Source organism: Genypterus blacodes, unplaced genomic scaffold, assembly GCF_046128005.1.
Source record: "Genypterus blacodes isolate CSIRO-AG114 ecotype Tasmania unplaced genomic scaffold, CSIRO-AGI_Gbla_v1 ptg000037l_1, whole genome shotgun sequence".
Lineage (NCBI taxonomy): Eukaryota > Metazoa > Chordata > Actinopteri > Ophidiiformes > Ophidiidae > Genypterus > Genypterus blacodes.
The window spans coordinates 1,071,690-1,085,623 of NW_027466850.1; the positions used below are offsets into that span (position 1 = coordinate 1,071,690).

At 48.0% G+C, this 13,934-nt stretch overlaps 1 protein-coding gene across 3 annotated transcripts in view; it reads left to right on the top strand.

The window, feature by feature from the left end:
* kif21b (kinesin family member 21B) overlaps positions 1-13,733 on the top strand; it is a 42,238-nt gene extending 28,505 nt beyond the window's left edge. For 2 of the 3 annotated variants that reach the window (XM_076147193.1, XM_076147194.1), the window contains exons 27-33: positions 3,308-3,444; positions 3,534-3,714; positions 3,833-3,997; positions 4,379-4,496; positions 4,631-4,801; positions 7,816-8,015; positions 9,649-13,733. In XM_076147193.1, coding sequence (XP_076003308.1) covers positions 3,308-3,444; positions 3,534-3,714; positions 3,833-3,997; positions 4,379-4,496; positions 4,631-4,801; positions 7,816-8,015; positions 9,649-9,697 — 1,021 coding nt within the window. In that variant the 3' untranslated portion in view covers positions 9,698-13,733. Of the gene's footprint in view, positions 1-3,307; positions 3,445-3,533; positions 3,715-3,832; positions 3,998-4,378; positions 4,497-4,630; positions 4,802-7,815; positions 8,016-8,725; positions 9,613-9,648 lie in introns of those variants that run through there. The other variant, XM_076147195.1, reaches the window with a different exon arrangement.
* Positions 13,734-13,934: the final 201 nt, after the last annotated feature.

The window sequence follows — 13,934 nt, forward strand, 5'->3', positions numbered from 1 at the left end:
AACAGTCATTCCATCCTTTAGTTCCTCTCACTGTTGCCGTCGGTCACGACTCCACTCGTCATCACTGAGTTTCAATCACATCCAAACAAAGACAGTAAATGAGATTGTGTTGACGTTTGTTCTGTAATAATCCCCAGTATATTTGTGGATGTTTACAGAAGAAGCAGGACGCAGGCCAATGATTTACAGGCACATGCTCGGCTGCCACGAGTGTGAGTCTCCAACCTGCACTCCTTTACTTCACATCTGAATACCTGTGCTCCAAAACTTGACTGATATCAACAGAATAGAGGAACATACATCACTTTCTAACCCGGCCGCTCCCCGCAGACACCCGGAGCCGTTTCTCTGTGTTATGACTTCACCCTGACGCTCTTTACAGGCTGTCACGCTGACAAACCTGCCGCTGTTAAACACTATCGCATCCTATCTATCACACACTAAGCTGAGCTTGTTGTTGGAGGCGCGCATGTGTGTGTGTGAGTGCGTGCAGCCTGGGTTTCCTCCTCTTGCAGGTTGATTGACAGGTTTAATCTCCAATCAACCGGGTTTTCCCCTCCCTAACATTCCTTAACCTCTCATTCCTTTTAATCCCTGATGGTGGAAGAAAGTGGATGGAGGAGGAGACACTGACACGCCGGGAAAGAGAGAGAGAGAGTGTGTGTGTGAGTGAGTGTGTGTGTGTGTGTGTGTGAGTGAGACCATCCCGTGTCAGTCACTCCTCCTCCATTTCTTTGTTTTGTTTTTCCAAACCTGTGCAGACAGCGAGCGCAGCCTGTCCGGTGATTCTCTGCGCTGCTGCCTGCTCTCCTCTCCTCACTCACTCACTCCCTCACTCACTCACTCACTCTCTCCTTCCTTTCTAACCCTTTTTTGCCCCACTGACCCGTCTGTCTGTCCTTGCTGTGGTTTTTAACCCTCTCCTCTCCTTCCCTTCCCTTCCCTCTCCCGCTCCTCTCCTTCTGCCTCCAGGTCGGATGACAGTGACTCCTCGCTCTCCGAGGTGCTCAGGTAGAGGAAACGTGTCTCTGTCATTCTTGTTGCCTGTGACTCGCCTGCTCTGCGTCTCCTTGATCTCCGGGCCTTAAGCCTTTAGCGCCGCCTCGCCCGGCCTCTCCTCCGCTGGCGCTGGTTGTGGTACAAAGCCTCTCCGCCGTACCTGAGCTCCTGAATAAACCTCGCCGCTGTTTTTCCGAATACGAAATGACAGGAGGTGGAGAGGAAACTCGCTGCCGTAGCAACACCTGTGATGTGGTTTTGTCACAACCTCATGAATACGGCGAATATCTCAGCCTAACATCAGAATGCAGCACTTTGGTCGCCTTTAGAACACACAGTATTATATAAAAGAGATTTATTACTTGTGTTTTAAATTACTCCGCTTTTGTCTGCCAAAAAATGTGTTTCCACATTAATTAGCCTTATTAAGACTCTTCTTCTCTCCGCTCAGAAGATGTAAAGCCCCCCCCCCCCTCTCTCTCTCACACACACACACACACACATACACACACGGGCAGCAGACAAACACACAGAAATAGATGTACCTCCGCCTGTGTGTGTCTCCCGCTCCGTGCTGCAGAGAGCTCAAACTGATCTCCTCCCCCTGCCTTCATTAGTCTCTGCCGGCCTCTCGGCTGCTCGACGCCCCGCATCATCCATTAGCGTCGCCTGGCTCGCCGCGTAACGCCACACACTGCGAAAGCCTTTCCATACATGCTGATGTAATGGGAACGGGAACGCCGCGTGCCACTGGGAACAAACAGGGGGCCGGCATTAAAGCAGCACATTTAGGTGTGTGTGTGTGTGTGTGTCCTACAGAGCGCTGTGCTGAACTGTAAATAAAGCACGAGAGCAAGCCAAGAACACCAGACATCTTTGTTTGTTTTAATAGTACATGTATTATCTCTATTTTAAACCCTGATAAATTGATTTGGTTCTTCTCAGATTCTTCCATTTAAACGTTTCGACTCACCGCTTTGATCAAAACCATATTCTGGCGTCTATCGTCGGCCGATGTACCACAACCAAAGCGGACGGGCCCCTCGAGGTGCCGGCAGTGAGAGCTGGGCCTGGCTCTGATTGGCTGACGGTGGATGCTGCATGGCGATGGCGTGACTGGACTTTGTGCTGTGGTTTCTTCTCTCAGTTGCTCTTCTGTCGCTCGTCCAGGCTGCGACTCGTCAACTGAGTTTTGAGTTTTGAGCTTTTTCTTTTTGGTTTTCTTTGATTCTGTTCCCTTTGTGTGTTTGGTGACACCGGCAGACACGCATGCGATCTTTGTCACTGTTTGAGTTACGTTGACACTTTTTTCTTTGACGTTTTAGTTTTTAGCGTTTTTGTTTTTGCACTGTAGAAAATACAGAAAGAGAGTTTGGTGTTTGATTTTGGTTTGACGTGTGTGTGCGTTTGTGTGTGTGTGTGTGTGTGTGTTTGTGGTTTCACACTTGGATGTCAGCATACAAGCAGGCACTGAAGAGGATCATGTCACCACCGTTTGACAAGTTCCACACACACACACACACTCTCTGCTCTGTTTCTCTATGTTGCTCACTGGCTGCAGAAACAAATCTGTGCTGGTTTGGTTGTGTAATCACACATTTTCTCCCTCTTCCCATCTTCTGGCTCTCCCTCTGTTTCGCTCTGCACCTTGCTCCTAGCTCTCTCTCTCTCGCTGTCACACACACACACACACACACACACACACTTACACATTCTCTCTCACACACACTAACAGCCTCTGCCGTTATTAGGAAGCCCACTGGGGACCAATTTTCCCACATTCCTCTCTCCTCTTCTCACCCTCTTCCTGTTCGGTTTCACACTGCTGACTGATCTCCAGGCACTGGGACTGGCCTGTCAGTGGTGCATGGTGTGTGTGTGTGTGTGTGTGTGTGTGTCTCTAGGAAGTGTAAAGGGGCTAGAGGTTCAGGGGGTTCAGTGTAGAAATTGTGTGTGTGTGTGAGAAAGGAGACAGCTGAAAGTGAAGCATTTGTAGTGCTTTAATTGGGCCGCTTCACAACAAGGAGTGTGTGTGTGTGTGAGTGAGTGTGAGACGAAGGACAGATAAGGTGCGAGAGACATGCATGTGTGTGTTTTTGCTTGTTCCTAAGGGGATAGATCAGATATGTGTATCCAATGAGGTTTGTATTGTTTGTATGTGTGTGTGTGTGTGTGTGTGTGTGTCAGGGTTTGTTTCCGTGTGCATGCATGTGTCTCACTCTGCCACAACCTGACTCCATTTTCTGCTTCGGAAGAGATGATGACTCTGTGTGTGCATGGGTGTGTGTGTGTGTGTGTGTGTCTTCAGGGGCATGATCAATCCCATCGGCGGAGTGAAGGGGGGCCGGACTGCGCCCCTGCAGTGTGTGTCTGTGGCTGAAGGCCACTCCAAGCCCGTGCTGTGTGTGGACGCCACAGACGAGCTGCTCTTCACCGGATCCAAAGGTACAGACGGAGGCGTGCAGGGCGGGGAGACGTTCTTTATGACATCATGTCGTTATGACATCATGTGACCTCCACACCTCTACCTCTAGATCGTACGTGTAAGATGTGGAACCTGGTCACCGGTCAGGAGATCGCCACCCTGAAAGGTCACCCCAACAACGTAGTGGCGGTGAAGTACTGTCCGTCCTCCTGCCTCGTCTTCTCCGTCTCCACCTCACACATCAAAGTCTGGGACATCCGAGACTCGGCCAAGTGTGTCCGCACGCTGACGTAAGTTTATGGAACTTAAAGGACGAAGCACGCAGCCCGACACCTCGTTAGGTTCCTCTGCCTTTCTCCCCGTCCTCTCGCCTCAATCTCCTCTACTTGTTGCTCTGCCTGTCTCCAGCTCGTCAGGTCAGGTGGTGTCGGGCGACGCGTGCGCCGCCATCACCACCCGCACCATCACCTTCGCACAGGGAGAGTGTCAGATCAACCAGATCGCCCTCAGTCCCTCGGGCTCGGTGCTCTACGCCGCCGCCGGAAACACCGTCCGCATCTGGGACCTCAACAGGTTCGTTCCTTTGTTCAGTCCCTCACTCGCTCACGCTGAACCTCAGAGCTCCGCTGTCTCCCAGTCGCCATTGCAACACTCCTCAGTTTTGTGGCGCTACAGGGAAATGATTAACCGATTACATCAGATAGTTTGCGCTTTAAGGGCTCAGACCCATTTAATGATGCAAAAAGCCTCCAAAGATGAAAAATGAAAGTATTAAGTCTTTGGTATCGTGCATCATCACAGCCTGTGGCGTCGCTCTGTCTCAGCAGTTTCACTTCAACTCGCTTAAAGGGAAACGGATTTCATTCCGTGAAACAGGCGCCTTAAACATCAAAGTCCTGTGTGTGTGTGTGTGTGTTCGTGTGTGTGTGCCTGTGTGTGTGTGTGTCTTTGCAGGATGCAGGCCATGGGGAAGCTGACAGGTCACATAGGCTCTGTCATGTGTCTGACAGTGGGACAATCTCTGCTCGGCAAAGACCAAGTGATCACCGGCTCCAAAGACCATTATGTCAAGGTACACGATGTCAAGACAACCACACACACACACACACACACACACACACACACACACACACACACACACACACACACACACAGAGGGAGACATAAACGTCGACACGTCTCACTGACTTCTACTTCTCTTGCCAGGTGTTTGACGTGACAGAGGGCACTCTGGGTAACGTAGGCCCCGCCCACAACTTTGAGCCGCCGCATTACGACGGCATCGAGTGTTTGGCCGTACAGGGAGACGTTCTGTTCAGCGGCTCCAGAGACAACGGCATCAAGAAGTGGGACCTGGAGCAACAGGAGCTCACTCAGGTGTGTGTGTGTGTGTGTGTGTGTCCCCTCACAGTGAATGTGCAAATTTAATCTCTCCATATGCAAAGGGAGTAATAGTCCTTAGTAATAATTAATAGTACTCGTGATTTATTGCTGTCCTGGTTGACTGGAGGTGTGTGTGTGTGTGTGTGTGTGTGTGTGTGTGTGTGTGTGTGTGTGTGTGTGTGTGTGTGTGTGTGTGTGTGTGTGTGTGTGTGTGTGTGTGTGTGTGTGTGTGTGTGTGTGTGTGTGTGTGTGTGTGTGTGTGTGTGTGTGTGTGTGTGTGTGTGTGTGTGTGTGTGTGTGTGTTCTGTCACAACTGCCATCTAAATCCCCAAATGCCTGGAGATCATTTCCAGGTGTGAGAGTGAACAGGTGGCGTTACTCCAGCTTGTGTTTCTTAAATTTAATCTAAAGAGTAAAACTTCACATGTCAGTCAAAACCCAAAGTAGCTGACGGCAACAATGACCTCTCGCAATGAACTCGGGAGTAAAGTGTTAACATCAGGGTGTCAGAGCTCACAGACACACACACACACACACACACACACACACACACACACACACACACACCGCAGCCCCAGGCACCTGATAGAGAGAGGTGTGTGTGTGTGTGTGTGTGTGTGTGTGTGTGTGTGTGTGTGTGTGTGTGTGTGTGTACACAGAGAGTCTCTGGTGTGTCATGTTGCCGCCTGCATACATACAGTATGTTAATAATGCATATTAATGAACCTGTGGGTGGATGCAGCTCCTTCATTTGCATGCTCAGCACAATGCATATTAAACAGCGCCGCCGTGTTTTTTTGGACTAAGTTTTGCTCGGCTTTCGTTTTTGCGAGCAGAACAAACAAGAACAACATTCGTGATTTCCATTCAAAGCCCCCGAATCAAAGCACCGGAGTGTGTGCTGTGGTCAGTGACAGCATGACCTCAGCCTGCACAATCTGCTCTTACAAGAAGTTAAACTCAGTAGGCTGTGAATAATTGGAGTCAAATTGTGGCTGGGGGTGTGATAGAATATATTAGGGTTGGCAATGAAACTGGTAAGATTGCCTTTGCTGCCTAATGCTTCTTTTAATATCTATATCCTGGGAGATATGTGGAGAAATCTAATTATAATTATACTGCATGCGGTTACTTCAAGCTAGCAGTACATGAGCAGCACTAAATCTGTCTGCACGTTTACACACACACACTCACTATTCCATATGATGAATCCAGCACAACAACATCACCGTATACGATCACAAACATGCCTCGCTATCGCTGGTGCCGAACCACATCCAGTCGGAGGGTTGTCCTGACAACACCTCGATGATGTCAGTGGTGAGAGCAGGACAGTAATTGTGCAAATGACAATCCAGTAAGTACATCAGCCACGTCCAGAAGGGTTCAGAATGTCAGAACCCTCCAAGTGGTTTGGCCCGGAAGAGTCCACCTGGTGCAAAAAGAACAATTTACGCTTAATTTAACCTGTTTGAGCGCCAAAACCGCTCGATTACAGGCGGGAGAGCGGCCACCTGGTCCACATGATGAGTGATGGGTGATGATATGCAAATGCTGTCAGGTCAGAATTGAGTTTGAAGTGTCATCAATCTTGACGGTAATAGACAGCTGCTGCTTGTGGGAAGTGTTGTTTTGGCACAAATGTAAAACTGCAAATCCAAACGGAGAAGCTATAAAAAGCAACAAATTAAAAGGATTTTTTTTACAGATTACCTGTAAACAAACCGAACGGCTTTGACAAATAATCGGGCGACGAACCTGAAAACGCTGTTGTGACTGAAGATGAAAGGCATAGAAAGGGGACAAGTAAACACGGGAAAGCTTTCAGTTTCTCCTCTCGTCCACGTGTGTTTCTAAACCAGCCTCGTAATGTTGTTTGTCCTGCGTTTCGTGACGTTACCGCTTCATTATTGGTTCTTCATCTTCTGCTTTATTCAATTGCGGAGAAAATATGGATAGAAATGGGAAAGAAAGAACACAGTGTACAATAGGAGCCCCACTTGATAGATGTGTGCAGGTTTTCTGCTCTACAGCCTAATGTGCCTGCACTTACCTGTCAGTCTGGATGTGTCCGTGTGTCCGTGTGTGTGTGTGTGTGTGTGTGTGTGTGTCGAGCTCTGCAGCAGTTTGGAGCTCTCTCGTTATTCTGCAGCCGAAAGCTAAAAGACACAAAGTTGAATGCAGTAACGTCGAACATAAAGTACCGGAGAGTAATTATGAAAGTTTTCCAGCGGTGTTGAAGGGTTTTGCCTCCACAGAAAGTTTAAACAGGCTATACATTAAATGACCTGTCCCCTGAGATAAAATGAAAAATCCTCAGAAATTAGTGTTCACCCTTTGCCAAAATGTCAAAAAAGAAAAGCTGGAGCCACTAAAGAGCGTTTTTGACATTTGTGAAGAAGTTTTAAATCTCCCTGGAAATGTTGCCTCATAGCTCAGAGCTGTTTAAGTCTCAAAGAGATTTCAACGCTTGTCCAACCATGAAACACCCCGGCTGGACTCTATATGATATGAAATGCAATAATGTCTTGTGGGTGGAGCGGAGGAGAGAGGAGATGGAACCCTGCAGTGCTTCATGTTACTGCAGGACCGCTGGGATGAAACCACACCGCTATGTTAAATATACATGGAAGTTGCCTCGCTGTCCGCTCGGTGTAATTCCCTTTCAATAATGTGCTGGCTTCAGCTAATTTATGAGCCCGATAAATGAGCCAGCCTGTGAGCAAGGCACGCTGACGCAGGGATCCAACGTTTTGGCTTTCCTGCTTTCCTTTTTATTGCCGTCCATGTCATTTTAACATCTTTATGCCTTTTTAAATCACTTTGATTTAAGCTTTTGTGTCTGAAAAGTGCCATAAAAATAACATTACCTCGTTGCCAAACCGCAAAGAAGGGTCCCGGGTTCGAATCCGGCGCCACCCCAATTCCCAAACTTATGTAAAGTCATTAAAAAGTACTTCCTCTCTCCGTCCCACCTCCCTCTCCTCCTGCTCCCTTCACTCCCACAGCAAATCCCCAACGCCCACAAGGACTGGGTGTGTGCGCTGGCGTACGTCCCGGGCCGGCCCATGCTGCTGAGCGGCTGCCGCGGCGGCGTACTGAAGGTGTGGAACGTGGACAACTTCACGCCCATCGGAGAGGTCAGAGGTCACGACAGCCCTATTAACGCCATATGCACCAACTCCAGGCACATCTTCACCGCATCCAGGTAAGATAACAAACGTCTCCTCATCACAGCGCCCGTCAGATAGATTTAGATCAGCATGTCCATCTAATGAGGGGATTAATGAGCATGCCTGACGGGTTTATGCCTTATTATTAATTAAGTTCTGATTGTTTATAAACCGACACGAGCTGTGAGGAGGAGACGGTGTGTGGTGCCGGACAAAGCTCTGCATTTATGATTATACGGCTTTGAAAACAAGTTGTTACCTCTCTGAAATAATGGACCATGACTCATTGCTTCATCTCAAGCACTGCGTGTGTGTGTGCATCTGTTTGTGTGTGTGTGTGTGTATTGAAGTTTGTGAAGTGTTGAGTGGGTCACAACACATCCTGTTTTGTCTGGCAGGTGTTTTGTCTGCGCTCTGCCCTGCATTAGACGGAGAGTGTGTGTGTGTGTGTGTGTGTGTGTGTGTGTGTGTGTGTGTGTGTGTGTGTGTGTGTGTGTGTGTGTGTGTGTGTGTGTGTGTGTGTGTGTGTGTGTGTGTGTGTGTGTGTGTGTGTGTGTGTGTGTGTTCCGTCTGCATTCTCGTACCTCAGCCCATCCACTAACTCATCCTCCCTCTCCTTCACGTCTGCTATCTTCGCTCCTGTTGTTCCGTTTCTCTCTCCCTCTCTCCTCTTCTCCTCTCCTCACCTCACTCACTCTCCTGTCCTCTCCTCCCCTCCCTCCCCCTCCCCCCCTCTCGACCGCAGCGACTGCAGGGTGAAGTTGTGGAGCTACGTGCCCGGCCTGACCCCCTGTCTGCCTCGCCGGGTCCTGGCCATCAAAGGCAGAGCCACCAGCCTCCCATGATGCTCTGCTCTGTTTACTTTCCTTCCTCTGGTACTTATCAACATTTCCTCCAATTATTATACCCCCCCACCCTCCCCCCAACCCTTTACTTTCTGTTTCTTCCCTCCCTTCTCACTTTTGCATCATTTCCTCCCTCCTCCCGTTTGTCCTGCTTTGTCTGTCTTTTTGCTTCTCCGTTGACGTTTGGCTCTCAGACTTCTTACCCGGCCCACATTTGTTCAGACCTCGTCACAGGTTAGCGGCTCATTCCTGGCCTCCTGCCCTCATGGAGATAAACTGCATGGCTCTGACTGAGCGGCTGACTTATAGCTCGGCGCCGAGTCGTTTGTCCTCACCTGTGCAAATGTGTTTTCGCACGCTGAATGGATTCTGCTCCGGCTGAGGAATCCGCTTACCTTGCCTTTCACAGACCCTCTCTGTCACCGGGCCGAGCGGTGGCTTCTCTTGGGTCGATGTTGGTTTATTGAAAGTATGATGTCATCATATCGCCTATGGGATTGGCAAGAAAGTGCAAACTGAATTCCCCAGGTCTGTAGGGAGCCGGGGCTGTCCCTGTTAGAGGGGCGATTACATTTAGTTTGACTTATTTCTCTATTTTTCCAAGAGGTTCAAGATTCTATTTCTCATATTTTGAGAGTGTGTGGGCATGTGTGTGTGAAGCGTTTACCCTTTATGTTGTATCAGATGTACAATGGGAGGTTTTGAGAGCAAAGACTCCTTGATTGATGCTCTTCTTTGTTTCATTTTGCTTTGCTCACTCCCCCTGTCTCTTGCTCTCTTTCTCTCTCACTCTCTCTCTCTGTCTCTGTCTCTCACCCGACAGCGACAAGACAGCGAAGATCTGGCTGTCGAAGGTGTGGAGGAAGAGGTGACAACAGAAGCGATGGCGGCTCCCGCGCGGACCGTCTTGCCACCGATCTGTGACCTCTCCGCCTCCGCCGTCGCCGAGACATTGTGGCGTTGAAAAGGAGGTGGAGCAACATGTTCTGAGGGGAAAAGAGCAAGTTTGCCTCTTCAGATTTTTGTTTTTACTGCCAATTTGAAAGTGCCATTCAGTTTTTTGTTTTTTTTCCCGGAGAAGTGGCGCCATCTTCCGAATCTGTTTAAACCTTCGGCTGGCATTTAAAGTAAAAAACAAAGTGTCCTTCAGTTCGTTCGACAAGGACGCAAACGAAAGCAGAATGCCAGAGAGAAGCACCGCTGTGCGCTCATGTACTATTCACTGAAATCAAGGCATGGCCTAAAAGAGAACCAAGAGGGACGCCATTTTTAAATTATTAATAAGGAGGACGTTTGTTCTCTTTCTTTTGAAGACACTGGATATCCGTGCCGCGCCTGTGTGTGTGTATGTGTGTGTGGTATCATCAGTAGCAAGTCCTCATCACTGGAACTTTACACCACACATGTTACAGCCCCCCCCCCTAACCCCCCCCCCCCCCCCCCCCCCCTCATCAAAACCATTTCCTGCTCTGCCAGTCGTGTTGATTCTCTTAATTACTTGTGTTTATTTATTATTTTTCCTACCTCAGCTGCTCTGGTGTGTGAGGTGGGAGAGAATGTTTTCTGTTACGAGTCCCTGCGGCGCCTGCTGCTTTGGCGTTTTGATGTCTTGTCTGTTGTAACACCCGGCTCTCCATGTCGGCGTCCTCCCTGGCCCCCTGGATGTTCCCAGCCGCTGACGCTGCACACAGCAAAGCGCACATGAAAAGGAAGCGGGAGGAGCAGACGGGATTAGTTTATCAGCACTGTTAAACGCTCACTCTGGGTAAATAAGAAACACTCCCCTGCAAATCCACATGCCTTTGCACACACACTGACACACACACAGACACACGCACTTCTTCCTGTGAGGCAGGTACTGCAATTGAGGCCAAAGTGCTAGATCGTTATCTCTGCGCTCCTCCGGCTTGTGGCCCAGGTCTTCCTGTTAGGCTACATGGAGATGTTCAGAGGAGATCCACTCCCTCTCCCTCTCCCTCTCCCTCTCCCTCTCCCTCTCACTCTCCCTCCTGCCTCGTCCACTCTGATCTTCCAGGTGAGACGCTGTCAGACAGACCGGACTTCACCGTATGACCCGGCTCTCCTCTCAGCCGCCGCTATTCTCTCTAATTCGAGGTCTGGCGGCTCCGTCGGCTGCTTTTATGGCAGAATTGGCCGAGTGGAAGTAGGTCAGCATCCCCATCTGATCACATCCACTCTGATTTTCTGCTTGGTTAAAATACAGGAGGAACCAGAAAGTCATGTTCCTGAGCACTGATGGAGACGTCTGTTAATGTTGCAGCAGAGAAACACACGCCCACACACACACACACACACACACACTAGCACCGTGTTTGTTTGTCCATCTCAGTTGATGTTGATGGGAGTTGTCGTTCCTTCCTTTGCTGATTTAGTCTCTTTAATGGAACTGATTCATCACAACAGCACTCCAATAAGACACACACACACACACACACACCCACACCCACACAACAGCACTCCAATAACACAAAGACACACACACACACCCACACAGACAGACGTGTAGACGAGACAGCGGTAATAATCCCCAGTTTTAAAAGTCAGATCCATTATCTTTGTGTTGACTGACACCGCTCAATATAGAAATGAAGAACAAACCCTCACACATCGATTTCTTTCCCAGAACTCGGAGCTCTTTGAGTTAAATGTCACTCCAAAGTGACGAGCAGCTTTCGTAAGTATTCACACAGCCGCTGCTCATATAGACGCCATACTGTACACACTTACACACAACACACAAGTCCAGCACGAGTCCAGTCTCATACCTGGGGGCTCTGTGCTGCACGTTTACTCTCAGAGTGTGTGAAGTGATGGATGTTTGGATGACAGAACAGTCAAAGGTGCTCAAGTTGGTTTCCGACATCAGCCCTTCCCTTAGACGTGTGTGTGTATATGTGTGTGTTGGCTGCCTCCACTCTGGAAAAAGCAATGCTATGGGTCTTTTTACTTTAGGTGGTCGGCGGTGAGATGAAATTTGGTGGTATTCATATTTGACTGCACTTTGAAACTCAGGTAAAGGTTGTAGATTAATGTTTCCGTCATAATGTTTTTACTTGATCCTGTGAAGTTACGTAGCGCTCTGAATTGACCAAATGCCTTGTTTGAAGGATATTTAACAGGTACTACTCCCCCCAAAATACCTTTTTGTTTCATGGCTCTACGATGGTTTTCTACTCAACTTCACAGTCGGGCCAAAGCTGAATGTCTAAACTGAACTCTTAAGAACATGTGCAGAGATGTGTGACTGTGATTATGTGTTAAAGATGTGTGTAGTAGCGGCAGGGAGGTGGGGGCTGTAGAAGTAGACTAGTTGGTACAAACTTTGGAGGACACACACTCCACTGGGGCCTCCACTGTACACCATGGGGGGTAATTCATAAAACACAGCGCTAGCATCACGCAGCCGTGTTCAACTGCGTTTAGAAACGTCTGTTAGCAGCTTTTTGCTGTTGTTACCAAGGTATTTCCAAAATTAAGTCGTCAGTAAACATACAAGTGATGTATTTAAACTGGATTTTTATGCATTCTAGTGGCACCGGGCCTCTTCCTCAAGCATTTTACTGTCACAGTCCCTACACGTACACACGTACACACATACACACATACACACCACCACAGCAGTCATTTGGATTGCCCACACTCTTGAAATGTGCACCTCTGAAGCAGTGAACTGTCAATTTCCTTTGTTGGTTTGTTGCTTTGATGCCAGAGGAAACCGAATGAATCGCGAGTCTTAATGCTAACATGCCCATTTAGCACGGCGCTGTTATTTTTTATGAATTGCATCTTGTGTGTTTCACCTTTGGACAGCCTAATTTAGTGCTGCTTCTCCCCCTGCCCCCCACTTCTCCAGAGTCCATCTTGAATGCTGGAGAAGTTCTTGTCGTACTGTAGCTTCAGGCGTTCCCCACGGTGCCCTCACTTATACCGTATTAGCTTGGGGCGATGTCAGAGGTGATGATCGGTCGATTGGATGTCACAAAGAAACATGTCAATGGAGAATCAATTCATCTTCGAGCCGTCAATTATAGCGTTTAATTCCCAGAAGGATTTATGGCGACGTCCTCTGAAGGTTTGGGCGGATTGATGGGATTAAGAAACATGAACGCGTCTGGCAGCCAAACATAAAGCACTATCGCCTTCTGTACGTCCGTTGTTGCGTGAAGTTTACAGGCTCTCTACTTCTGCCAATGTCAGTACCACTTTACCATTACTTGATGGTGTGTAAATAGCTGTGTCATACCTTTTATAGACATTGTAGAGAACTTCAGTTGGTATAATCTCTGTGAATTAGTTTACATGCACTTTGGATCATGAACACTGAACTCTCATACAAGTATTAAACCCTACTTTGACCTAGTTTACGACATTTAGAAGACCCAAACTAGGCTTCAACTAGAGGCGGCGTTTCTAACACCTAAGATTGATCTGCACGGAACTCAGAACTCTCTGGGTCTGCGGCTGCATTTCAAAATGTGAGTCAAGTGATTGACACGATGCCCTGGAGCTCCAGTTGACTGAAGGGGGGGTTGGAAAGACGTCCCGTCCATCAAATAACAATGACATGAAACCATTACAGGTTGTGAATAGCTAGAGAGACTCTGGTGTGTGATGGAGGAAAGGTTTGACACTAAAATGACAAATCACTGATTCAAAATCACTCCGCCAATCTCATTAAAATATAAATAATAAGTAAACAAGCACGTAATGGTTTGTATATACATGTGTTAAGTGGTAAATTAAGTAAAATAAGTATTGAAATCGGCTGTAATTCTAGCAATCATACGTGTTTCCTTCTCACTTTCACTTCAGATTAGCAGCAGTAAAGGATGGTGTTGTTCCCAAATGCAGTATTTGAAAATGTTCCCAAATAATTATCAAATGTTTGTACATGGCTTCAAAATCTGCCATCTCTCTTAAATCACTGAAACGTTCCATAGGTTTTGGTTTAGTGCTTGATGTGAGGGAACACTCCATACAGTTTCAACGTATGTAAGATAATAATAATAAGAATACGCCCTAAAAAAAGTCATTTTGTTACCTAATGAGAATTCAGCCAACGTTCTAAATATTCCAGTGAACCATGAG